General features: G+C 46.8%; 1 protein-coding gene across 1 annotated transcript in view; it reads right to left on the bottom strand.

Annotated features, from left to right (window-relative positions):
* SNX9 (sorting nexin 9) overlaps window positions 1-27246 on the bottom strand; it is a 110260-nt gene that overhangs the window by 82288 nt on the left and 726 nt on the right. The window contains exon 2 of the mRNA XM_006882811.1: window positions 24468-24523. Within this exon, the coding sequence (XP_006882873.1) occupies window positions 24468-24523 (56 nt within the window). The remainder of the gene's footprint in view (window positions 1-24467; window positions 24524-27246) is intronic.

The following is a 27246-nucleotide window of genomic DNA, read 5'->3' as shown; positions in this document are numbered from 1 at the left end:
AGCTTGTGGTGTTCACAGACAGTTCAACAGTTCAGAGCTGGGGGACAGCTGGACATGGAGCAGCTGGGCATGGTCCCCGGAGGAGGCCGGTGACACCAGTCCTGCCCAGGCACCAAGCCTACAGCTATCGGCCCGCTGAAGAAAAACACTAAACATGGGTTTCACTTCCTACATTTTTTCTGAAAGTGGGATTCCTCTTCTGATTTCTTTCTGTTAGTAAAATTAGGTGCTTATTTAAGTCTCTGGAGAAAAGCGAAGTGAAGCAAACTTTCCAAGATCCTTCACTCAATCTTGCTGCTGCTGGGTTGGAACCCACTCCCAGCTGACCCTCCAGTGGGCTCTCTGAGGCTGTAAGTCACAGGGAGGGGACTGTCCATCTTTATTCAAGCTGCAGAGCTGTGACTGGACACAAACCTCCAGGGAGGCATCACTTCTGGATCAGCAGTGCCAGCCCCTCTGTGCTGAACCACCAGAGACCCCGGGGGCGGAGACTACTGTAGGTTAACATGAGAGCAGAACAGATCATCTGGACGCTGGGCTGTACCAGGAGGAATGTGGCATCAGGATTGGAGGAAGATTCATCAACTATCTGTGTTATGCAGATGACACAACCCTGCTTGCTGAAACTGAGGAGGACCTGAAGCACCTGCTGCGGAAGGTCGGGGACTGCAGCCTTCAATACAGATTGAAGCGCAACATCAAGAAAACAAAGATTCTCACCACTGGGTCAACTGGCAGCATCGGGACAGATGGTGAAGAGATTGTTGATTGTTAACAGTTTTAGTTTACTTGGTTCCACAATCAACATTCTTGGTAAAAGTAGCCATGAAATCAAGAGATGGATTTCACTGGGAAAGTCAGCTGTCAGGGACCTCTCCAGAGCACTGAAGAGCAATGACATCAGGCTAGAGACTAAGGTGTGCCTGATCCAGGCCATAGTATTTGCAATTGTGTGCTATGTGTTAGAGAGCTGGTCAGTGACTAGGGATGACAGAAAGAGAATTGATGGCTTTGAGCTGTGGTGCTGGAGAAGAGTGTTGTATATACCATGGACTGCTAGGAGAACAAATAGGTTCATCCAGGAGAGGGTAAAACCAGGCTAATCCTTGGAGATAAGGATTCTGAAGCTTCATCTGACATCCTCTGGGCATATTTCAAGGAGGGACTGGTCCTTGAAGAGGGTCATCATGCTTGGGAGGGTGGAGGGAAAGGAAGACTCTCTATAAGGTGGATTGATTCATTGACTGGGGTAATGGGAGTCAGGTGTCAGAGACAATGAGGTTGGCACAGGATAGAGCAGGGCTTAGAGCTCTTGTACATAGGGTTGCTATGAGTTGCAAGCGACTTGACGGCACAGAACCACAACAGGAATTAAGCATGTCAAAACTGGAAGCAAAGCCATCCTCCCCTGGGCCCACGCAGGAAGGACCGTTCCATCAGCACCGTGTGCACGCAGCTCACGGCTTCCCAGCATCGTCGTCCAAGCAGCCATGCTGCCAGGCTGCCCTGAATCTCATGACCAAAGCGGACAAATGGCTTCAAGTTATCACTCTGGATGAGAACTCCTGAAGAATAGATGCAATTCTGGATAGTTCTGTTCAGATATCTGAAAAGTCAGAGGAACGGCCACTCTTCTGTCAGCATCAGACTCTCTGGAGACTCCTGGCTAATGTGCACCAACACTAGATTTATCTATCTGAATCAAGGCAAACTCAGAAAATCACCACCCTCGCAAGGCAGGAAGTAGAGAGACGGACAGATGGATAGGAAAGCTGACTTATAATGATGACAACCTCCTTTTACTTCCTCCTTGCCTCTGACCTCCTTGTTTTCAGACTTTTCTGGGTTTACACTACCATATTAGGAACCCTGTATAAGGCAGAACAATAGTTAGCAGTCAGCTGTCAACTGAAAGGCCAGTGGTTTGAGTCCAGTATCGGTTCCACAGGAGATGTGGAATCTGCCCTGCTAAAGGCTACAGTCTAGGAATTCCTGTGGGGTGGGACTCCCCTGTCACATGAGGTCTACGTGAGTCCTCCAGACCTGAAGGCACACAGGCACACAGCTGCCTCAATCTCAACCTCAACTCTCATATTCACAATGCCTGATTAGTCTAAAAGCACGCCCTCTCTGCGTCCCACCCCACTCCACCCCAGTTCCTTGCTTGTTGGCCATCCAGTCTTCTACTACAGAGGGCAAACACGCAAGGTCTCACCCCAGCCTTCCCGTGTGAAGGGCAAACTCACTGGTCCAGTCTCACCCTGGGACCCAAGGACGTCTACGGGGACCCTCAGGCAAGATGCTCCTCCCTAGTGAAAATGAGCTGGACATGGTGGGATCTGTACAGAGCATCTTCAGTGGCCGATGCTGCGTCAGGGTGGAGAGCAGGTGGCCAGGAAGTCCCTGGACCCACAGGACACTACGGGGTCACTACCCTGGAAGTCACTTCATCACACGAGATACTGTCTCTACAGCTGCTTTAAGCCACTACGACCTGGAGCTGCAAATGCCCGCAGCTAAAACGATGCCAGTTCCCCACTGATGAGGTGCAGTCGTCTCATCTTCATCTCCGCCTCCCCCCCCCATAACTCAGCTCCTTCCTGTCCACTCAGCCTCATCACAGAAATCCCACATCCTCTGAAACCCGGTGAGTCTGTGGGATGTGCCGTCCAGTGGAACAGACTGACAGCTGACCATCTTGCAGGCTGTAAATCACACGGGAGGAGAGGGACCATCTTTCCCCGTGGGGCAGCTAGTGGACTGGACTGCACGCCTTTGTGTTGGCCGAGCAACTCTTACCACTAGGCTGCCAGAGATTCCTTTTAACACACTTTGGCAACCGCCGACAGCATATTTTCCCAATATAATTAAGTCTAGATTTCTTGATTGCTGGTACCAATTGTGGATCTGATTAAGAGGAAATTTTGACAATTTCCTCTTCTCCACCTAAAAGGAAGCTGCCTATCTGCCTGGCCAGTAGCGAGGGATTTTATTTTCCTGATGTTGAGATATTAAAGGATGCTGAAGGATCAGTAGCAAGCACGTCAGGTCCTCCTCACTTGCAGTAGGTAGTTGTGTCAACTGCATAAGCTAATCACGACGGGTTTGAGCCTTCCCTCCATCCCACAAAGTTTAAATTCAAGTTTAGCACCAGTGGTGAGAGAGCAGCAGAGAATGCAGTGCACATCCTTCAGGACCAGAGATTCCTGTGTCAGACAGGGACCAGGAGAACAGCGGCGGCAGCCTCGGTGGAGAGCTGGAGACCACCACGGGGCAGGGCTGGCTTGGGACCGCTGCCCCATAAAGCAAGAGGCAGGAGCTTTCACCCAAGCTCAGTGGAAGACTCGGAGGGGAAGACACCATAATTGGTAGGACTTAGAGAGCTTTGTAACACTGACATAAGCCACCGGGGCTGAAGGGCCTGTGAGATGTTTGAGAAGCTGCCCTGACTGAGGAACTGTGTCCTGCTGCCAACCTGAACTGTAACCTGTTAACTTCCGTGAATACACTTCTGTAAGACCTGTGTGGCCACTGCGACAGATTTTAGACCTAGTATCAGAGCAGTACAATTGATGCTGGAGTTAGAAGTTTCATAAGAGAGCATGGGAGACATCTCTGACCTTATTAGTCTTGTACTGTGGATGCTGTTCATGGTGAAGTATCTCCTTGTGGGGCTAACAGAGGTCGGGAGTGGCCTGCCCTGTGCTGCCTGCTCTCTTTGTACCTGTGGTGACTCTAAATGACAGGTGTATGTATATTCTCACTCCTGCAACTTTCAAAATAAAACCAGAAATGTCAGTCGAACAGGAAATACACTGAACTCAGCAAACCCAGCATTTGACATACAAAGAGAAAATTTCAGAAGTAGTACTAAATTAAGTACACTGTTCAGATCCTAAAAATTAAGAGACTTGAAATGGCATTTGCCTTTAAGTTTCTCCACATAAAATACAAATAAAACTGTGTTACTTCATGAATACGGGTCTCAGTTTTAAACTGACACTTGAAATAGGGTTAGTGTCCTTAACTGTATTTTCATCCATAGTTCCTCTTTAGGTCTCCACTGGTTATTGTGGTACTGCAGGTGTAAGGTTAAGGATAAAATAAGAATGCCAAAGAGAAGCCCAGGAAGCCCGTCCAGGCGGCCGGCCGAGGCTGAGGCGGCAGCACGAGGCTGAAGCAGAGCTGAGACCGAGAGGCCGCTGCTGGACTGGGCAGGGCCTGCTCTACTGTACACAGAGGGTCACAAGAGCTGTAGTCAAGCCAACAGCACCTTCCAAAAGCAGAAGAAAAACAAGCAGCTAAAATGCTATTTGAAGAAAATGCTTTTTTAAAAAAAAAAAAAACTTATTAAGCAAAACAAAAAAAAAAAGAGAAATGATCATATTTGGTCAAAGGACAAGATTTTAACTTTACAGTAACCAAGAGGGGGAAGTGATTACAAGATTCATCCCACGCAAAGACAGGGAGCCTGGAAGGTGTGGTTGGCTCTCAATGGGGTCCTAATTAGAGACCTTTTGGAGCCTGTGCTGAGGTGCTAACAGCAGCAATGGAAGAAGGAGAACCCTCACAGAGCCCTCTGCCCTGTCCTCCCGGGACATCAGCTGACACTCCGGAGCCCATCATCTCATTGTCCTTTAACTGGTCTTCCTGCCACAATTCTTTCTCATCAGCTTTGCACGCTAAGGCAAGGCGCTCATGGGAAGAATATCCAACACGTCAAATGTCAAAATCTTTCTTTTTTCCCTTGATTACCTAAGATCCTGTTTAAACATATTCCCTTAGCATTTAATGGGGCTGCTATCACTATCTGGGGGAGAGCAAGTCTTCGTTTCAGGCCTCTTCTGCATGTTGTAAGTCCAGCACTGGGGAACTCTGGTGGCCTAGTGGCAAGAAGCTGCACTGCAATCCTAGAGGTATGTGGTTTGAATCCACCAGATGCTCTGCTGGAGAAAGGAAGGGCAATCTCCTCTTGTACCAGTCATATCCTATTTGATAGTACACACACACACACACACACATCCGGCATCTCTGCAAGGGGCCCTGCACAGACAGTTACGGATGAAGAGAGGCCCAGAACCCTTTGTAACTCCTCAGTCACAGTGCTGACACTAGCGGAAGCTGGTACCACCAGCGGGGCAGCCTGATGGGAGAGCAGGAGTTCCTTGTGCAGTGAGGACTGCAAGGGACCTGTGCTCACTCAGAAAAGTCACCTAACAGCTGCTGGCCACTCCATGTGGACAAAGCTGGAGCCAGAGGGACCACTGCCCTCAGCCATCAATGAGAAAGTGAAATTGTTACAATGTAACATGACATAATCATGGGGATGCACCTGCTGGCCACTCCACGGGGACAAAGCCCCAGCAAGAGGAGCCACCAATGAGAAAGTGAAATCATTACACTGTAACGTGGCATGATCATGAGGATAGGATGAGATCCAGAAAAGAGAAGCTCGGTGGGCGGAGGCTGGGGTGCAGGAGGCAGCACTGCCCAGCAGGGAACAGGCCAGAGGAAGCAGCAAGCCTCACTGATTCCGACCCACAGTGGCCAAGCAGGCCGGGGCAGAGCTGCCCCGCAGGCTCCCAAGGCAGTAGATGGTTATCAGAGCAGACTGCCCCTCCTTCTCCGCAGAGGTGGACAGCACCAGAGGAAGAGGGGCAGGGTGACCCCAGCACCTTGAAGCTCCCCACACCTTGAAATTCTCTAAACGGAAAAATGATGAAAGCCTTTTCTTCTTGCGTTCGGAGAAGTCTGATATGCTACTACCACACTGGGAAGCTATGTTGTTTTAATCTCTTTTTAGCAACACCATAAAAATAATCCATTTCTACTGAAAATGTTGTAACAGCATTAAAAACTACATCATGCTATGGACTAGGATTAGTCCCTGGTCTTTTTAATCACTTGCTGCATCTGGGACCTGAACAATGAATAAGAAAAGTTTAAGAAGAATTGTGACGCCTTTGAGTTGGGGTGCTGGAGAAGAGAACGGAATCTCCTACAGGGGGTCAAACAACAAAACAGGTGTGTCTCGGAAAAAAGCACAGCCCAACTGCTTCTTGGAGGCGAAGATGGCGAAGCTTCACCCCTCCTGCTCGTTGCTAGAAGAGGTTATTGCTGGGGAAAGGTTCATGTTGGGAAAAGCGGAGAGTTAGTCAGAGAGGAGACCCCCAGTGAGATGGACCGATGCAGTGACTGCAGCAGTGGGCTCAGGTGTGTCAGAGAAGACGAGAATGGCATGGGACAGGGTGGCGTTCAGGGCTGGTCTTCACAGGGCCTCTATGGGTCACACTCATCTCCAGGGCACCTAACTACACAAGTTGATCAATAAAAAAATGAACAAACAATACTGAACCCAGCACTTGCAATTTGTTTCAAAGTCTGGTCTTAGGTCTAGAACATGAACACCATATTCCACCTGAAGATAGCTGGTACCTAGGTAAAAATCTCAAAACAGGACCCTCTGATGGGAGAGTTTGATGCCGCTATTTTGGACCTACCCCTGGGTGATACAAACAGTTAAGCACTTGACAACCAGCAGAAAGGGTGGCTGTTCAAATCCACTCAGAGGCTCCCTGGGACACAGCCCTGGGGACCTGCTTCTACAAGGTCACAGCTCTGAAAATCCCATGGAGCTGTCAAGCTCGGCACACAAGGGGTCACCATGACTGGAATCACCCCAACAGCACCAAATGATAGCATTTGGAACGTATCACCAGTAAAGGTAAGTTGCTTGAAACCCTCAAGGCCATGGACTGACACCTAGTCACAACACTATGGACCAAGACACACCAGCAGTCATGGAGATGGTGCAGGACCGGGTAACACGTCATCCTGTTCTTCATGACGTCATCACCAGCAGAGCCCTCAACAACATGGACAACAATCCCACACAGCTAATGTCACTCGACCCCACACAACCAACTCCGCAGACTCCCAGCAGCTCTCTGTGCTTTATGGACAACACGCATCAACCCCTGTATCTGGCAGCCCACTCTCTCCTGTACTCTAATCCCACTAGGCAGAATTGTGTGCTTCCCAAGAACCAGCTGTGATGGTTCTCAAACCTGTCCTTTCCAAATGAGCTTATCTGCTGTAATTGAATCTGAATCTGTAATTCAGGCAACTGAATTATTATTACATAAATTAATGAAATATGAGTAACAAAACTATCCCCCCCAAAAAAACCCCTGCAACTATTTCTCCCCCCACAATGTGGTTAAAAATGTTTCTTCATTTATTTGTAGTTATCCTGTAATTATACAATTATATCTCCTGATGTCCTGTCCACGTGGAAGTTCTGTGATTATACCATTTATTTCTCCCTTGTTTGCTTTCTATCATTGCTTATAGACTGACTCCTCTAGTTCTTTGTTTTCAATCTTATTTTATTTTTGAGAATTCTTTTTTCTGGGTTGCTTCTCAGGTGATTCTTATGTGTTTTAAGTCACATTGTTGTCCGAAACGATTTCTAGGAAAATAAAATTGAACGTTTTAAAGAGACCTGATGAAAAATGCTGCTGTTTGGCGTTACGTCAACTCGGGGTCGCAGTGATCTGATATCCAGCAGACTGAACCCCGGCCTGATCCTGTAGCCTTCTCACACTCTGCTGTGCTTAACTCCACTGTCACAGACATCACTGTTAGAGCATCTCAACGAGGGTCTGCTTCCCTCTTCCCTGTGGATCTGCTGCTTCCCCAGGGCTTGTTTCCTCCTGCCCACCTGCCCAACGTACACGAGACAGAGTGTCAGTATCCTCGCCTGTAAGGAGCACCCTGGCTGCACACTGTCGGCATCTCCTGTCAGTGAGGCTGAATTTTCACCGGAGTCGCTAGACAGAGACAGACGAAGAAGAAAGACCTGGCAATCTACTTCTGAAAATGAGCTAGCGGGAACTCTGTGGAGCTCCGTGACGAGGACGGGGCATGAGAGCACTGCCTGCTTATTCGTGAATATGAGTCTACTGCACAGTGCGGCTGGGCAGACGAAGAAAATGACAATGTAGTCTTTAAAAATATAAGTATAATAACAGCAATTCTGCTTATTTGGATTTCATAAATCTTTGCTTTTTGGAGACGTCTACTAAAATCTTTTTAATGAAATAACATCATGCCTGGAATTGATGTGAAATACTGAGGCGACAGGAGAGGAAAAGGGAACAAGCTGACGGATCACAGAGGCTCGCTGCTCAGGTCCACTTTGCTTCAAAATGTTAGAAATGAAAAACTATAATAAAAAAATCACGGCATTATGTCAAACTGTGTCGATAATCTCTTAACTTGGCGGCATAGATTTTAAGCATAATCTTTATGAGACTCCAGTAATGCATTTCATGCAGAGAATCCCTAAGAGGGAGAACTAATCAAAGAGGCTAAGATTTGTGGATGTTGAAATTCAAAGCTGTGACCATGGCACTGCGATGAGTCATGAGCGCTCTCCAAGCCACTTCAAGTTCTGGCTGATTTTCTCCCGAGTGCAGGGGCTTCTCGGGGGTGACCCCACCAGAGGCTGTAGCGGGAGGAGTGGTACAGGCAGCTGGAACTGGTCGCACAATTTCTCGTATCTGCTGAGTCTTGTCCTTAGGTGAGTCACAGCCTCATCGCGACCTAAGGCCCACAGGTGTGAAGCCTGGCCTATCCTGTGCCACCCTCGTCATCTCCGACATACTGAAGCCCATCCTACAGCCTCTGGGTCAGTCCATCTCGTGGAAGGGTCTTCTTTTCACCGATCCTCTGTCTTTTCAAGCATGATGCCCCTTTTCAAGAAACAGCCTCTCCTAGCAACATGCCTGAAGCATGTGAGACAAAGCTTTATCATCTTTGTGTCCAAGGTGCATTCTGGCGACACCTTCTCCAAGACATACTGGTTCTTTCAGCAGCCCATGGGTTGTTCAGCACTCATCTCCAACACCAGCTGAAAGGCATCAATTAATTCTTGTGTCAGCCCTGTTCATTATCCAGCTCTCAGATGTACATCCAAATAACTGAAAAGGCCATTCTCTGAATCAGTTGCACCTTAGTTCTCAAACTGACATCACTATTTAGCAGTAATTTGGAGAGGTCCTTGATCACAAACTTTCCCAGTGAACTACACCTCCTGATCTTCTGACTGGATCTCAAATTTGGTCCGTTAGGGACACAGACAACTTTTTATTTCACGTGAAAATATAACTAACTGAACTGGGATAGTCCTCATATAAGAAAAGGGTCCCCATCAATCTTTTGTCACTCTCTCATTAACTGGATTAACTGCAACACGGGATTTCCCTAATGATCTGAATCTCTGTAATCAATTATGCTTTAGGAGATAAAATGAGACTTAAGTCCAGTGTCAGGCTGAAGAGAGTATTATCTCCTCCAAGTTAGCTGTGGCCAATTACAGCAAGGTGAGTTCTTAAAAAACCATCCAGGAAAAACCTCTGTGCTGGTTTCTCATCTGCATCAAAGTGACCACGTCTTACCGTCTCTTGTGTAGTTGGGAGTCCGTGGACTATGGCCTGACAGTACCCCACACATACCAAGCACAGGCGTGCACTATGGACTGTGGCCTGAGTGTGGACTGGGGGTACCCCGCACATGCCAAGTTCAGGCGCACGCTGTGGACCTGTGGCCTGACTGCGGCCTGGGTCTATCCCATGCCTGCGAAGCACAGCGGTGCACTGTGGTCTGCGGCCTGGGGCCGGGGGCCGGGGCTACCCCGCACATGCCAAGCACAGCCATGTGCCACAGTGCTGGCTTCCCTTCCACTCTTGTTCACGTAACGTTCCCCTGCTATCCGCCTTCCAGGCTGCCACACTCACTCACTTGCTCTCTGCTGGCATCAGATTGCTTTAAATAAAACATCTTTAAACTTTTTCTTGTGATCTGAGTGTAAGCCCGCTGAACACACTACACTGGTTTCCCATTGAACGCGTTCTGTAACACTGACACAATCCCCATAACGTACGGGCATCTGCCTGCTTCCTCCCTGCAGCTCCCATCTCCTTCTGTCCATGTGCCCTGTCCTCTCCATGGGTTTTCAAGGCTGTGGCCTTTCAGAAGCAGATCATCCTATCTTCTGAGGTGCCTGCCGATGGGTGGCTTCGAACTGCTGACTTCTGGGCTGGTAGTCGAGTGTTTAGCCCTCTGTCAGGAGTTGGCTAACCTGCAAAGCAGGATCAGCAATGCATTGTGAAAATAGCAGGGCCACTCATCTTGGCTTGACCATCCTTCTACAGTAAACAACTCCAGGAAGCAGTATGCTAATGAATAAGGAGGGGCCAAAGGCCTCAGAATTCTAGAAATGTGATACCTTCTTGTTTTCCAATAGATATCATAGGATATCCCGGAAGAGGTCTTTGTTTTGCGTTGAGGTCTGGGAATGTTTGATCTACCAGTCAACATCTCTGACAGATAAGAGATAATGCAATTACCCCTGCAGGCATGTTCCTAAGACACCTGTGTGTGTGTGTGTGTGTGTGTGTGTGTGTGTGTACACCCTTGCCAGAATATTAAACTTGCTATTTGTCATCAGCAATTAGCCTCTCTGCGTCTTCATTTCAACCTGGTGCCTCCTTTTGGCGGAATTCTCCGGACATATCGGGGCTGGTCAACTCCTATGCACAGTGAACCTCCAGCTGATTTCTGAAGCTGTGACTCTTAACAGGAAGAAACTGGCTGTCCTTCTCCTATGGAGCATGTGTAGATTCGAACCGCTGACCATGCAGCCTAGTACATTACACACTACACCATCAGGGCCTGATGATGCCCCCTCCCCCAGCTCACCAACTCCGTCCACACTGGTGGTGTGCAGGCCTGACTGTGTCCCAGGAAGATGCCCAAATGTCACGCTCCCTCGATCTCTCTAGTTCACATGGGGACCATCTTCCCAGTGAGGGCCCTTGGTCCAGCCATGCACAGGGAGCTTTGTTCAACGCTGGACTGCTACCGTCTCTAAATCCTGGTCCACAGTTGTTGTTGTTGTCATGTGCTGTGGAGTCGCCTGCCAACTCAGTGACCCTATGTACAAAAGCCCTAAGCCTTGCTCTATCCTGTGCCAGCCTTATTGTCTCGGATACACCTCCTCCCATTAACCCAGTCACTGAATCAATCCATCTCATCGAGGGTCTTCCTCGCTTGCGCTGTCCCTCCACCCTCCCAAGGAGAAAGCGAAGAAGTCTATCCATCTCCAACAGTTCCAATACACCTGGAGCTCCCAGGGAAAAAGATGGGCAGGCTCCCCCGTTAAGATTTCCGGCCTCAGAAATCCAGTGGATGGGTGCTAGGTGGCGGAACCAACTTGTCAGGATGGAGCTTCAGGAGTACTGGGAGTGGCCCTTGGTGGTGTAGTACACTGATGTACTGGATTGCTAACCAAAAGGTAGGCAGTTCAAATCCATCAGCAGCTATCTCCAGGAGCAAGATGGGCAGTCTCCTGTAATGATTTACCACCTTGAAAACCCAACGGAGGGATGCTATCGGTCAGAACAACAAGATGAGAGTGTGTTTTGGGGACTGATGTTAGTGTATATAACAGCTGTGAATAAAGAATGCCAATGACATAAAAATAAATGCATCACATACTTGCACAGTCCACAAACAGCAATAGTTTATAAAGAGCATAACTCATTGGAAACACTGCCAAAACCCTACAAATCAACTAGTTAGAACTTCTCAATGAATTCACGGTCATACTGGTACCATAATCTGCATATACTTTGAGAACAATAGTGCAAATGTTAAGTCTGTAAGCAATGTTTGCTCATTTCCACTTACAGGTGAGGGCTAGCTACCTGAGAATTCCAAATCAGAAACATGCACTGGGCTGTAAACCAGGAAAACAACTCTCTCTAAACACTGTAACCGAACCACTTGGTTGGAATGAGTCAAAGGGAGGCAGATTCGTTGTAGCCATCCCAAGGCGTAGTGCCCAGCCTCGAAGACTTAGAGCAAGGCATGCCACGGAAAGAAACTAAGACACCTACCTGCATGTTGTTGGTGTTGAGTACCATCAAGCCAGAACCAACCACAGCTGACCCTCTAGCCAGTTTTCCGAGGCAGTAAATGACACAAGAGACTGCCCATTCTTCTCCCACAGAGCAACTAGTGGATTTGAACTGTGTGCCTCTGGGATTGCAGCACAGCTTCTGACCATTAGGCCATCAGGGCTCCAAAAGATGTCCATTGCCCTTGTAAAAAGCAGGCTGGTGTGCCAAGCTCCAGATGAGGTTTTCCATTATGAAATTTACTCCTTTGCAATGAACTTTCTGTCCAGTAAGACTGGTTACTACAATAAAAGACTGTTTAATAAAGACCTCAGACGAAGTGTGCCCTAATTTCTTTAACTGGAGCCCTGGTGGTGTAGTGCCTAACATGCTAGGCTGCTGAGCAAAAGGAATGCACCACGACACTGTCTAAGGTATTCAAGCAGATAAATACCCTCTTCTACATTCTACTACTGACATGTATCACAGGAGTTAACGGGTATTTATTTTCACATTAGGTTTTTCAGACTGTTGTCTGTTTACGGACTTAAATGAATTTTACTCCTGACTTCCAGTAACACTGGATTCTAGAAAATAAGGCAGAGGGTCCTGTCCCTGACTAAATGCTCCCTCACAGCTGCCATGAGCCCAGACTTGAACCACAGCAACCACACTCTTACTCGTGTTAAAGGTAGGCTCCCTGCTAGACAGCGTATTCTCCGAGACTAGAAAAAACTACGAAACTGTACGCTGATCCTAGACAGCCAGACTACGGAATGAATGGAAAAACCTGCTTTTGAATTTTGGTAGCAGTGTTGCATACTTAAGATTTCTTGTAAATGTGCCCGGGCATTTATATAGAATAATCCCGTAATGTTAACCAGATGGAGGGGGTAAGAAAATCAAATGTATTCTTTCAAGTAACTAAGAAAGAGTTTGTTGTTTATGGATCCAAAAGAAAAGGCTGAGTAGTGTAAGGACTTTGTGGACTGGTAAGGATTTCCCCACCTTCTGCGCTTCTCTTCTTCAGCACGCGTGAATTCTTAGTAACACCGTACACATGTAACAGGCTACAGGGGATGGCTTCTCCACCAGGACCCTTGCCTTAGGGCGTATCTAAGTCTTAGAAGCTTTTCAGTAGTCCATCACAAAGCATACAACCTTTGAGGCCAGAGGAGAACCGTGCCACAGCGTTTCCCAGGCTGGGAAGTGCTCAGGGCCGTCAAAGGCCTCATCTCACTCTGGAGGGGGCTGCTGGCTTGGTTAGCAGCAGGGCGTGTAAACCACTGTGCCACCAGCTCTCTTTCCAGGGAAAAGAGGGGTTTGGAAACAACAACAAAAAGGGCAGAGATGTTTTTACACACAAACACACACTTGTGTAAAAGGGGAGGGAAGAGGGGGGGGAAAGAGGGAAAGAAGAGGAGGGAAGGAGGGAGAGAGAGGAAGGGAGGGAGGGAGGGAGGGAGAGAGAGGAAGGGAGGGAGAGAGAGGGACAGGGGGAGGGGGAGGGGGAGAGGGAGGAAGGGAGAGAGGACTGAGGGGGAGGGGAGAGGGAGGGAGAGGGACAGAGGGGAGTGCAGGGGAAGGGGGAGAAGAGAGAGAATGAGAATGAACGCATTTGAAAAGGGCAAACTGCTTTGGACAAGGGAGTTTTTGCGGCCTAGTGGTAAGACACTGCACTGCAATCCCAAAGGCACACAGTTCTAATCCACCAGCTGCTCCCTGGGAGAAGGACGGCCACCTCCTTCCTTGTGATTATCGCCTCTGAAAACCCACTGGAGGGTCAGCTGTGGGTCGGTTCAGACTTGGCATTTGTTAGGTGTCATCAAGTCGATTACTGCTCACAGGGATCCTCTCCAAGGAGAAGCCCCTCCGAGCAACAGGCCCCAAGTATGTGAGGTGAGGCCTCCTCAGCTTTGCCTCCGAAGAGCACTCCAGCTGAACCCTCTCCCAGTCGTATCTGTCTGTTCTTCTGGCTGTCCGTGGGACGTTCAGTGCTCTTCTCCAACACCACAGCTCAGAGGCAGCAATTCTTGATGGTACACAACAACAACAAAGTCAAATGCAAGTGAGTTCTGGTGGCCTGGTCAGTAAGGAGTAGTGTTGCCAACCCAAAGGCCAAGAAGTTCAAATCCACCAGCTGATCCACGGGAGAAAGATGGGCAGTTTCCTCCCCTGAGACTTACAGTATCTGAACACCAGCTGGAGGAGTTGGTTTTGACTTGATAGCACGTGCTGTTGCCAGGCGCCGTCCAGCTGAGTATGTCTCAGAGACTCAAACCCTGTCCTATCCTGTGTCATCCACATCATTTCTGACATAACTGAGCTCAGTGCTGCAGTCACCGTGTCAATCCACTTCGATGGGGTCTTACCCTCCTTTCGCTGACCCTCCACCTTTGCAAGCATGATGTACTGTCCAAGGAACAGCCTCTCGTAGCAGCATGTCCAACTTATGAGAGAAGAAGCCACTGCAACAGTAAAACTAGAACAAACATAGTCTGACACGTTACCAGGACTGGGAAGACACCCCACACCGCTGGCATTCACTCTTGGCCTCCCTCTAATGCAGACATTAGATTAGTGGCCCTTGGGCTCCAGCTGGGCACTGTGTGTAAGGACAGCTGTGCTCGGGGTTTTCTGTGGTGACCGTTTTGCACTGTTTTTTTTTTCTATAAGGACAGAAGAAGGGCTTTCCTGACAATGGCAATCCAGAGGGAGGAGGGACCTGGATACTCCACACTCTGAACTCTCAGGACGGAGCCAGGATGGACCATAGAGGTGGGGGATGAGGAAACCTCCCATCCACAAACACTACTTCAGTTCCCGGGGGCTCCAACGAGACAGGCAGGCGGCAGGCGTGTTAAATGACAAGGACATTTATAAAATGGCAATACTTAAGACCTTCAGGTTCAGTGCTAGCTGTCTGATATTTTTTAGCTAAGTATTTATTTTCTTTAAATGCAAAAACTCAAGCCTAAATTTTCTCCTTCACAGAATGTGAGAAAATAAAGCACTTACACAGATCAAGGGGGAAAAAAATTACATTCCTATTTGTAATCCTATGAATCGGAGAGTTGGACAGTGACTAGGGATGATAGAAAGAGAACTGATGCCTTTGAGCTGTGGTGCTGGAGAAGAGTGTTGAATATACCATGGATTGCTAGGAGAACAAACGGGCCTGTCCTGAAGAGGGTGAAGCCAGAATGCTCCTTGGAGTCAAGGATTCTGAAGCTTTGTCTGACATACTTTGGACATGTTGTAAGGAGGGACTGGTCCTTGGAGAGGGACATCATATTTGGCAGAGTGGAGGGACAGCAAAGGAGAGGAAGACCCTCGATGAGATGGATCGATTCTGTGAGTGGTGGGAATGAGTGTGTTTGAGACGGTGAGGGTGGCACAGAATAGAATGGCGTTTAGGGCTCATGTAAGTAGGGTCACTATGAATCACAGGTGACTTGACAGCATTATAACAACAACATTTATAATCCTATCTTCACTAGCATTTGTATTCTATCAATTAATGTGCCACTTACTAGTCTATCAGCATTCATTAGGATTGGTGTTCCTCCCCCCTCCCACTTCACCCTACTGGTGTTATTTAAAACAAATTTATTTAAAACAAGCCATAAATAAAGCTGGGAATTTGTTTTTGAGTCCTGATCAAAGAGAACAAGCTTTAAACTGAAAAAGAAATAAATGAGTAAATAAACTTGCATTTCTTTCTCCATTACAAAAGCAACAAATATGAATTACTGAAATACTTAAGAATAAATAAATGCTAAAAAGAAAGTCCCTAGGTGCAGCGACCCTGAGGAAGAAGACTGGACACTATTAACACTTCCCTACATTTTCAGGCCCTTCAGTGAATTTGCATTAGAAAATGCATTTAACTCCCTTTTAAGGGGTACATTTAAAATAGCTCATTAGTATTTCAATGTCAGCTCTCTCAGGAGAAGATCCAAGAGCTTCCCACATAAGACAGGCTGTACTCTATAAGACGGCAGCTTCTGAAATGACTGGTGATAACGTCCGAGTTCCTCGAAGTCTGTCCGATCGTACCACACACAGGGAGCTCCGGGGACAGAGTCTGCAGGGAGCTCTGATGTTAACCCAAAGGTCGAGCCTCTCTGCAGGTCTGAACATGCCAGGGGCTCGGAGGGAAGAAGATAAGTACAATCCTCTGTTATTTATAGCCTTGGAAACCCAAAGGGGGGAATCAGCTGTAAATAGGACAGACCTGTTACCGATGACGTACAGAATGAGAAATTGACACTATATCTATCTACACATACATACATACATATATATATACTATAGTCTTCAATATGGATTGAAGCTCAACATCAAGAAGACAAAGATTCTCACCACTGGGCTGACTGGCAGCACCATGATGGATGGAGGAGAGATTGAGGTTGTTAATAATTAGCTTACTTGGCTCTACAACCAACTCTCTTAACACCAGTAGTCAGGAAATCAAAAGATGAATTGCATTGGGAAAATCTGCTGTCAGGGACCTCTCCAGAGTGCTGAAAAGCAACGATGTCAGTCTAGAGACTAAGGTGTACCTAATCCAGGCCAAGGTCTTCGCAGTTACTTGCTATGCGTTAGAGAGCTGGACAATGACTAAGGATGATAGAAGAATAGATGTCTTCAAATTGTGGTGCTGAAGAAGAGTGTTGAACATACCATGGACTTCCAAGAAAACAAAGAGGTTTGTCCTTGGAGGCTAGGATTCTGAAGCTCCATTTCACATACTTTGGGCACATGGCCAGGAGGGATGGATTCTTGCAGAAGGACATCATGCTTCCAAGTATGGAGGGACAATGCAGGAGAGGAAGACCCCAGATGAGATAGAATGATATGGTAACTGGGGCCATGGGGGTTTGTGTGTAGGAATTAGTGAGACTGGCTCAGGACAGGGTGAGGTTCAGAGCTGCTATACGTAGGGTGCTATAGGTTGCAGGCAACTTGACGGCACATAACAACAACAATACACACCAACACACACACATATGTACACATACATATATATATGAATAAAACAGGCTATGGTGGCGGAATGTGTTACATGTAGAGCTGCAACAAGTATACAGTTAGGAATATGGTCAAAGTACTGAAGAGCAATGAAGTCAGTTTGAAGACTAAGGTGCACCAGCTTTAGGTCAAGGTCCTTTCAATCACTGAGAATCCTTCCAATGCATCTGAGAGTTGGACAATGAATAAGGATGTCAGGTGACGACTCAATGCCTTTGAGCTGCGGTGTTGGAGAAGAGTCATCCTGTGACTTTGGCAATCTCATGGACTGACAAAAGAATAAACAGCTATGTCTTGGAGAAAGTGCAGAGTGCTCCTTGGAGGCAGAGATGACAAAGCTTTGTCTCACATACTTCAGGCATGATGCTAGGAGAGGCTATTCCTTGGAGGGGGACATCATGCTTGAAGGAGCCCTCAACGAGATGGACTGATATAGTGACAGCAAGATGGCACCAGATAGGACAGGGTCCAGGTCTGTTCATGAGGGTCACTAGGACTCATTCTAACTCGTCTCCACGTACCTAACAACTGGTGGCCTAATGCAACAAACGTGGTTGGTTCAAGTTCACCAGCAGAAGAAAGATGGGCAATTTCCTCCTCTGCATTTACAATCTCTGAAACCAAGAAGTTCAGCTATGAGACAGTTCTGACTCAATAGCAATGAGCTGGGTTTTTTTTTTTGCTGTTAGGAAATTTTTAAAAGCCAAGAATTCAAGAAGCACCTCCTTTCAAAGCCTTCAGAAGCTAAGCTGCAGGCAGAACTTTCACTGTGAGATGTTCAGGACAGCACAGGCCATTCATGCAGGGAAACCAATCAGGGACCCAAACAGAGAGCAGGAATTAATCAGGGAACCAATTAGAGAAAGGTTACAGGCAAGAGCACCCTGGGAATGATGCCGGGCAGGAAAGGACTTCCCCATCGCCCACACCTGACGTCACCTGCCAGTGACGGAACGGACCACAAAGCCATGATTTTTGAATATTGCTCCTGCAGACAATAATAGTGATGACTAGATTTTCAGATACTTAAAATAGATTAGAAAAACTGAGTCACAATAAACATCTTTAAGCACTGCATTTACAGTTTCTAAAATGAACCAGGAAGGCTAATTCTAGCGCACGTGTTTTCAAGTATGCAAAAGAGGGAGGGGGTAAAAAAAGAAGAAAATTAAATACCCCAGATATATTTGCCAAATTGCAACTCTCAGGAAAGAAATGTGGTCTCTGATTCTGCCTGCTTGCCCGAAAATCTGGTTTCAACTAAAATTCTTCCAACAATGTTGCTACTCCCCCCCGCCCCCCCAAAAAGGGTTTACCTTTCTGTATACTCAGAGTCCTTGACAACGCAATGCAAAGATCCTATTCTGTCCTGGCAGTGTGGCAGGTTAAAACCTCCACACTCCTCCCTGTCAGGCCAAAAACCTGCCCGAACAAAATATCACAAGGGGGAGGGGGGAATATAAACAGTTTGTGGAAAGATCGGATAGAAGGAATAATGGAAATGAGGGCGACAGAGGTACAGTGAGTAGAAAGTGATCACATTGTGGGTACTGCAATTAAGGTGTGTGTATGCTGATATGAAATGTTGAATGGAAAACCAATTTTTACCGTCAATTTTCACTTGATCACCCTTTTTGTTGGGGGGGGGGAGAAGGAGGATATCTTTAGCCGAGGGATTAAAGAAAGCTCAGATAGATGATGGGCCATCTCCTCCCGTGTAATTTATTGCCTCTGAAAACTCTCTGGAAGATCAGCTATGGGTTTGTTTCAACTTCAGAGAACACAGCAACTAAAGCTCAGAAGGCAAGAAAAGCGAGAAGAGGATGAATGGAAACAGAACACTCAGGGAACAGCGGGAGGAGTGCAGTTACACAGTGGGAACTGCACTCAATGCCACAAAATCTGTAGGCCCCACTCAGCTGTCAACCAATAAACCAATAAACATACATTCAAATGACAACACAATTATTGTTGTTGTGTGCCACTGAGTTGCCTGTGACTCACAGCACACCTACGTACAATAGCCCTAAACCCTGCTCTGTCCTGTACCAGTCTCACTGTCTCTGACACACCTACCCCCACTACCCCAGTCACTGAACCAATCCATCATATCTGGGGTCTTCCTCTCCTGCGCTGTCCCTCCACCCTCCCAAGCATGAAGTCTCTAAGGACTGATCCCTCCTTGCAACATGTTCAAAGTATGTCAGACAAAGCCCCAGAATCCTTGCCTCCAAGGAGCAGCCCGGTTTAACCCTCTCTAGCGTGAACCTGTTCATTTTTTTAGCAGTCCATGGTACATTCAATACTCTTCTCCAACACCACAGCTCAAAGGCATCAAGTCTCCTTCAATCCTCCCTAGTCACTGTCCAACACTCTGACGCATAACAAGTGATTGCAAAGACCATGGCCTGTATCAGCCGCACCTTAGTCTCTAGAGTGACATCATTGCTCGTCAAGTACTTTGGAGAAGTCCTCAGACTTTCCTATCGCAATGTAGTTGTTGTTGTTGTTATGTGCCATCAAGTCGCTTGCAACTCATAGCGACCCTATGTACAAGAGCTCTAAATGCTATTCTATCCTGTGCCAACCTTGTTGTTGTTGTTTAATGCCGTCGAGTCGTAGACAACTCATAGCGACCCTATGAACGAACAGCCTGAGCACTGTTCGTACATAGAGTTTCCGGAGGCAAGCCATTTTGGAAGTGGATGCTGCTCCTGCTTCCAGGCTTGATTTAGTCGGGAAGCTCCAGCCAACACTGTCCACCATGGGTGCCCATTACCACGATTGGCACATCCCTGTCACAGGCTTCAGCATCACAGCAACCACGAGTTACCTCTGTACAGCAACGCACAGACCAGTGCTATACCACCTAGAAGAATGTTTGACAGGAAGACAATTTAAACCTGGCCTGAGGGCCAGAGGCCCGAGGGCCCTTTGGCTTTAAGGCCGCCTCCTGGTTCAAATCCTAGGCCCAGGCTGGCTAGCCTCACTCCAGGGACAGAGCAAACCCCTGTGCCAACCTAGCCATGTCAAATGCACTCATTCCCACCACTCCACCCACAGAATCGACTGCGAAGACTATCGCCTGGATCAGGCGCACCTTAGTCTCCAGCCTGACGTCACTGCTCTTCAGTACTCTTGAGAGGTCCCTCACAGTTGACTTTCCCAATGCAATTCATCTCCTGATTTCCTGGCTGCTGTTACCAAGAGTGTTGACTGTGGAGCCAAGTAAACTAAAACTGTTAACTATCTCAATCTCCTCACCATCCATAGTGATGTTGCCAATTGGCCCAGTGGTGAGAATCTTTGTTTTCTTGATGTTGAGCTTCAATCCATATAGGAGGTTGTAATCCTTGACCTTCTGCAGGAAGAGCTTCAGGTCCTCAGTTTCAGCAAGCAGAATTGTGTCATCTGCATAACACAGGTTATTGATGACTCTTCCACCAATCCTGATGCCACATTCCTCCTCGTACAGCATCGCAATACATCTTTTAATTTCCTGGCTGCTGGTGCCAAGAGTGTTGACTGTGAAGTCAACAAAAAGTGTGTGTGTGTGTGGGGGAACCAACCTAGCACCTTTGAATACACATTCCTGAGCTGGTAGAATATGACAGAGTCTGGAGAGGTCATAAAGGATGTGAAAAATGAGGTTTCTAGGGAAAATGCATGTGGAGATTGCGTTTCTCCTCCAAACAAGGAGACCCAAGAGCGGAGCTGCTCAGAATCAGTTGGAGTCAAACACACAAAACTTCCTACTATTTCAGCCATGGGCAGGCAGTCATGGTGGGATAGTGGTTACAGGTTGGTGTTTCAAGCCCTCACCCACTACCTCTGAGAAAGGTGAGGCCGCGTGCTTCCGTGAAGATCCATGGCCTCAGACAACCAAGGGAGTTTGCCCTGAGCTGCACTGCCTCGCGGCAGGGGCTCTGCTTTTCTGTTGCTGTTCAAGCTGTACAGTCCTTGAACTGTGCATGTATATATATACTCTCTTCCCCATTCTTCCTTGTGATGCTTCTTTCCATTAACCCTCCTTTGTTGTTGTGTACCTTCGAATTGGAATCACCCACAACTGACCGTCTAGCGGGCTTCCAGAGGCTGTTAATCACACAAGAGGAACATGCTCATCCTTCTCCCACGGAGCTGCGGGTGGATTCGAACTGCGAGCGTTTGGGATTGCAGTGCAGCTTCTTAGGTTTAGGCCACCAGAGCGAGGCGAACCCGCCTAGGACGTATCTTATCTCGCTGGTGGTGGAGTGGTAAGAAGTTGTGCTGCCAACTGAAAGGCACACAAATTGAGGCCCAGATCTTTTTGGAACAAGAGTTGCCCTGGGTCACCGGCTAAGAATTTTTTTTCCTTTTTCAAGTTAAAAAAAAAGAAAAGGGGGGCACACAATTTGAATCTGCCACCTGGTCCCTGGGAGGAGGATGAACAATCTCCTCTTGTGCGATTTACTGCCTCTGAAAACCTGCTGGAGAGTCAGCTAAGCGTCAGTTCTGACTCAACAGTACGCAGCATACCTGCATAAATTCCCATGTTGTTATTGTTACGTGCCATCAAGTTGCCTGCGACTCATAGTAACCTTATGCACAACAGCTCTGATCCCTGCCCTATCCTCAGCCGGTCTTACTGTCTCCAATATACCTACTCCCATTACCCCAGTCACCGAGTCAGTCCATCTCATCCGGGGTCCTCCTCTCCTGCACTGCCCCTCCACCACTCCAAGCACCATGTCCTTCACCTAGCGCTGGTCTCTCCTGGCCATGTGCCCAAAGGATGTGAGGTGGAGTGCTAACATCCTTGTCTCCAAGGAGCTCCTTGGTTTCACGTTCTCCAGGGCAGACTTGTTTGTAAGCTCTGGGGGCCTAGTCCATAGGGAGTAAACGGATAATCCTAAGGTCACACCCATCTGGTGGTTTGAATTGATCAGGGGTTCCATGGGAGACAAACACGCAATCTCCTTCTGAGCAATTAAAAGTCTCAGCTATCCAGCCATGTGCTGGACCCAAATGGATGAGAGAGAGAGAGAGAGCGGGAGGGAGGGAGGGAGGGAGAGAGAGAGAGTTAGTTTGTGTGGGCAGCGTGTGTTGTAACATTTACTATAATGCCTTGTTAAAAGAGCAAAAGCTTACAAATTGAGATTACAAATTTTCTTTAAGGTGCTTATTTCACTGAACTATCTTTTTGCTCTTTCAAAGTAGACAAGATGGACTCATGCCATGAAAAGCTAAGTAAGGTTCATTTATGTCTTACTATTAGCAGGAGTCCCACGTGTCACTGGGTCACACAGGGGGCCAGACACACACAGCCCTGCCTCCTGGGGCTTAAGGTGCCCCAGAGGCACAGCCACTTTCCACAGAAGCCAGGCCTACCACCTGGTGAGGAAGCAGCACCAGTGGACCCTGCCATGAGGTCAGGAGGTCAGGAAAGAGCCTTCCAAAGCAACAATGCTTTACCTCAGACCCAGTATGTACAGAGAAGGGGAGGGGATGGCCAGAGAAGGGACAAAGAGGAGAAAAGGGACACTCTAGACAAAGCTACAAAGTTACAATTGAGCAATTAAAACCAGTAACTTAATACTCAGATGGTCAGTATAACACCTAGGCAGCATGGATACGCTACTCTCTACTGTGCACTGTCAAAAGAACAAAACAGACTTAGGAAAAACAACCATACAGCTTTAAGTGACAACCGTCCTTAGAATGGAGGCTGGTGAGACTTCATCTTGCTAACTTTGGACTTATCAGGAAAAGGTCAACTGCTAGAAAAGGACACAGGGCTTGAAACAGCTGGACGGAGACTCCGGAGTTAAACAGACCAGGGACCACAACAAAAGCACAGGAGCGGGCCCAGCGCTGTTACAAGGTCACGATCACGCAAAGGCAACCACCAACAACAAACGTACTCCTCTTCAGTGGTAATAATTTAACAGATGGTTCACCTTTCTTCCTGCTGGTTGTCCCTGAGCTCAAGCTGACCACAGGTACAACAAAACCCTCTCCAAGGCCCGCAGCAGAGCTGTTCGCAGGATTTGTAGGAGCAGATTCTGAAAACTGTTCACCAGGCCTTTCTATCTCAGTCAGCCTGCTTCACATCACAGGCGGACAAGTGTCCACTGACAGATGGGGTGGTAGCCACCCACGCAAGACCAGGAACTGAACCTGGGTCTCCAGCACGGAAGGCCCGGATTCTACCTGAGAACCCACCCTGACTGCCCTTCTCAATGTTTTACTGCTGCAGAACTTCTCTTTGACTATACAAACACCAGATAGATTATTAGAGTTATTAAGACATTTTAAAATATTAAGTTATTAAAAATGGAAAGATTTAAAATTACCAGCCTCCTCTTTTTCCTTGTATCCAACTTTTAATTTAGTTTTATAAAGATTTTCTTATAAAGTAACAATATAGTGGGTTGAGCAATGAATAGGAACTAAAGCACTGGAGACAGAAAGTAAAGCTCTTTTTCTGATAATAGCTTATTTGTTGTAATCCATAAAAAAAAACAAAATAAGGGTGATAGGTGAATTCGTGTACATATATACACATATGTACATACATATGTATGTATATACACACACATATATTTGTATTATATATATATTTTTGTATATATATTCATATACATGAAATTCCCATAATATTTCATTGTATCTTACCTGTGTTCTTTCTTTTTTTTTTTAAAATTTTGGAATTCCATTCATTCATTGTTGCACTTTTCTCCCCTCCCGCCGCCCGCCCGCTTTGCTCCTCTCCTTGAAAAGCTAAAGAAAAACTTCTTTATTGGTATACAATGCCCTCCTGCACACCCCCCAACCCCACTCCCACCCCAAACCCTCATCCTCCTTTTTTTAAAAATCACAACCAACTTCACAAGGAACTGTCCAAAAGGAATACGTGATTAGGCAGTTGTATGTATGACAACAATCTGGAACAAAGGGTGCACTGCAGGGTGGGCTCAGGGTGGGGGAGGAGGCTAAGAAAATGTGCAACAATGAATAAAAAAAATTTGAAAACTTAATTAAACCTAAAAAGAAAACCCACACCAACAACCAAGTTTACTCTTTAAAGCCTTCGGAAATTCTTCTTCGAATATATGGGCTTATCTCAGATGGAACTATAAATACCATAAATTAGGTGAAAGGAACGCCAATCTACAATAAGGGTTTTATCAAACATTGCAATTAATCACGGTAAGTGTAATTAATAGTATAAAACAAGATGTGTATGAATGATTGGCTGATAAACCACTATGATCTGTAAACTCTGACTCAAATGAAGATAAAATAAAAATGAAAAAAAATAAGTAAATTAACAAACAAAAAACAAGTGTGTTTGCACTGTTGTCTAATATGCGCACCTCTCGGTAAGGAACTAGGCTGCGAAGGAACGGTGCTGCCTCTTTGGTGGTTCAAATCCACCGGTGGTTCTGGAGAGAAACACGAGGACCTCCTCGCACGCGAGTCACAGACCTGCAAAGTCCATGGCCAGCTCGGTGCCCATGAGCTGAGCTTTGATCTCAAAAAACCTGAGAAACAAATGAACACATTCCTATCAGCCTTTTAATGTAGTGTTAAATAAGCCACGATGAGCTCCGAGCAGTGGGCCCAGCATCCGGAGGGTCCAGCATTTGAGCAGGGACCCTCAAGAAAAGATGTGGGAACTGATGACCCCTTTAAACCAGACCACAGCCCATTAGCAGCGATGATGAACTGACCAAGATTTTTTTTCTCCGAAAAAGCTGTCTTTTGTATTGTGAGCATGCCAATGGTAAAATGACTTCAAAGTTAATGGTATCTTAAAAAAAACAAAACAGAATAAAGAAATGATATCTGAAGGCAAGTGAAAGAGGAAACCAATTATCAACTAATGTGTTCAGATTCAGAACTTATTTCTCCTTACTTTAGGTTTAGAATGTGAATGTGAGTGTGTGTGAGACAGAGACACACACAGAGAGAGAGAGACCTCATAACCTTATAATTCACTGGAAACCACTCAAAAACCAGCACTTTGGTTTGACTAAAAATTCCCAGAAGTCACAAAGCCAGGAAGCTGAGGAAGCGTCTTTCCTCTCGGGCCTGGAGGGCAGTTTCCTCCAGATGGAAATATCCACAGCCACGAGCAGCACGTGAACTAGAGACCAAAGGTTAAGAGCCACAGCCCCAGTGACTGGGGTGCACCTCTACGTGCCCAGTGCCAGGTGCGAGCTGGGAGATCAGGAGGCAGGAAGAGCTTCCCGGTGTTTGGCGAGTACACAGGCCACTCACAGTGAGTGCAAGACCCAGCATCCTTTTCAACTGTGTGCAAGAATTAATCAGTTTTAATTAGGGTAAAAAAAACCACATTCAGGTTGAACTATCAGATCATTAACTACACCTGGGCTAGCTGCCAAGCTGTACCCCACTAAAAAAGAAGGTCCTCGGGCCTCTTCTGTTCTACCTGCAGAGCCCGAGGCCTCGGAAGCTGACCGGCCAGTCCAGGACACAGTTACTGCCCATTCACCTGCAGCAAAGAGGAAACAGGAGGGTGAGCAGGAAGAGGACATGGCAGGGGGGCTTCACGGAACCAGAACTGCCAGCGTCCTGCTGCCATGACTCAACGTTTCCCAGATACACATTTTTATATGATTTCAAGTTTCTTTTCATTCAATCATTCCTACACATTTTGCTCTATAATATAATGCTTGAATCACACAACGAATGAATTATGTGTAAATCCCTTACTGCACAATGTTTTTTGCCTTCACTCTATTTACTAATTTCTCCCTCCGTTGCCTTCACTCTATTTACTAATTTCTCCCTCCGTTTTTCATCCCTTAATAACTATCATTATTTAATGTTTTGATGAAAGATTTCATAGAAGAATCCTGACAAAAGGTAGGGGGAAGAATGCAAACGAGAATTTCTAATTTTCATGGAATCCAGATTTTCTGGATCTACAGAAGCTGGATAAACCCTAAAACTACAGCCCTGAGAAAATCTTTAAATCTGAAGCAAAAATAGTCCTTAAAACAATCTTTTAAAAAATCAAAACAAAGGTTTCATTTAAGTAGCCTTGGACATTAAGCTCCTAAAGATTTCTCTATCTGGGATCAAAATGAGAGTTAACAACTTGAAAGACTACAGTGCATAAAGGAGGGCCAGTGAGTTTATGCTAATAGGCAAAATTCTCTAAATTAAAGTTGGGGATGGCTGTACAATTGGAAGAATGTACTCAGAGCACCCCAAATGCACTCAGAGAAATTGATGAACTGTGTATGATCCCAACAACAAAAAGAAATTATTATTGGGGGATAAAAAGAATATACATACAACACTCAGCAATAGGTCCGGAATGAGTGGGAAAACACTAGGTTATGAGAACATGTGCAAAGGTGCAACACCATTGTCACAGGTGATATATAAGCAATGTCACCCCTCAGAATCAAATTTCCTCAGAAATTCTTGGCTTAAGTTTGTTTTGAAATAAAGGGAGACACAAGACTGATTATGTGTTACACAAACAGGCTAAATTCCATCTCATCTAATAAACCTCAGCATTTCTAATATAATTTATTTGCAAGAAGGTAACTCCAGCGACTGGCAACAGGTTACCTGGGCAAGAATTGCTTTCATGTTAAAGGAACTGCACCAAGGAGCGCCCAGAGCACACGTTTAACAGACTGAAATGACTATGCTTAACTTTCAGGAGCGTTTCAGCTTTCTAAGCACTTTTCTAACTATTCCCTTCCCCAAAACCAAAAGCCGAACCAACAGACATTGAGGTCTCAGAATTTCAAAAGTAGCTTCCAGGAGTCAAACTAAATGAGAAAAAAAGAGTGCTGATGATTCCGCAGCAACGATTACAACAGCTTTCTGGGCAAGGAGGTCCAGTCCCTTATCAATCAATAGTCATCGCACCCGGCGCCCCACGTCCGCTCGCAGGGAGGGTGGTCAGTGCTGGACATCGAGTGTCTACGGAAAACGACTCAGGAAAGTGGGGCCGGGGAAAGGGGTGGCTTGTGCTGACACAGGGAGCAAAGAGTGATTGCTCATTTCACAAATAATGCACGAAAATGGGCAACGACGACTCCGGGCCCGTCTTCCAAGCCAGTCCCAGCGCGTCGGGCGGGCGCGGGCCTCTCCTCGAGCGCGGCGACCCCAGCTTCCCACGTTAGTCCCCCACCATTCAGAGCGAAGAGGCAGCAAACGCGAGAAAAAGGCTGGCGAGGGCCGGAGGGCGGGGACCGGGCCGCACTCGGGGCGCCGCGCG

This window comes from Elephantulus edwardii, unplaced genomic scaffold (assembly GCF_000299155.1).
Source record: "Elephantulus edwardii isolate Elephantulus edwardi_28Jun2011 unplaced genomic scaffold, EleEdw1.0 scaffold00024, whole genome shotgun sequence".
NCBI lineage: Eukaryota > Metazoa > Chordata > Mammalia > Macroscelidea > Macroscelididae > Elephantulus > Elephantulus edwardii.
Note: the sequence above shows the minus strand (reverse complement) of the source record. Positions and strands in the feature narration are given on the sequence as shown.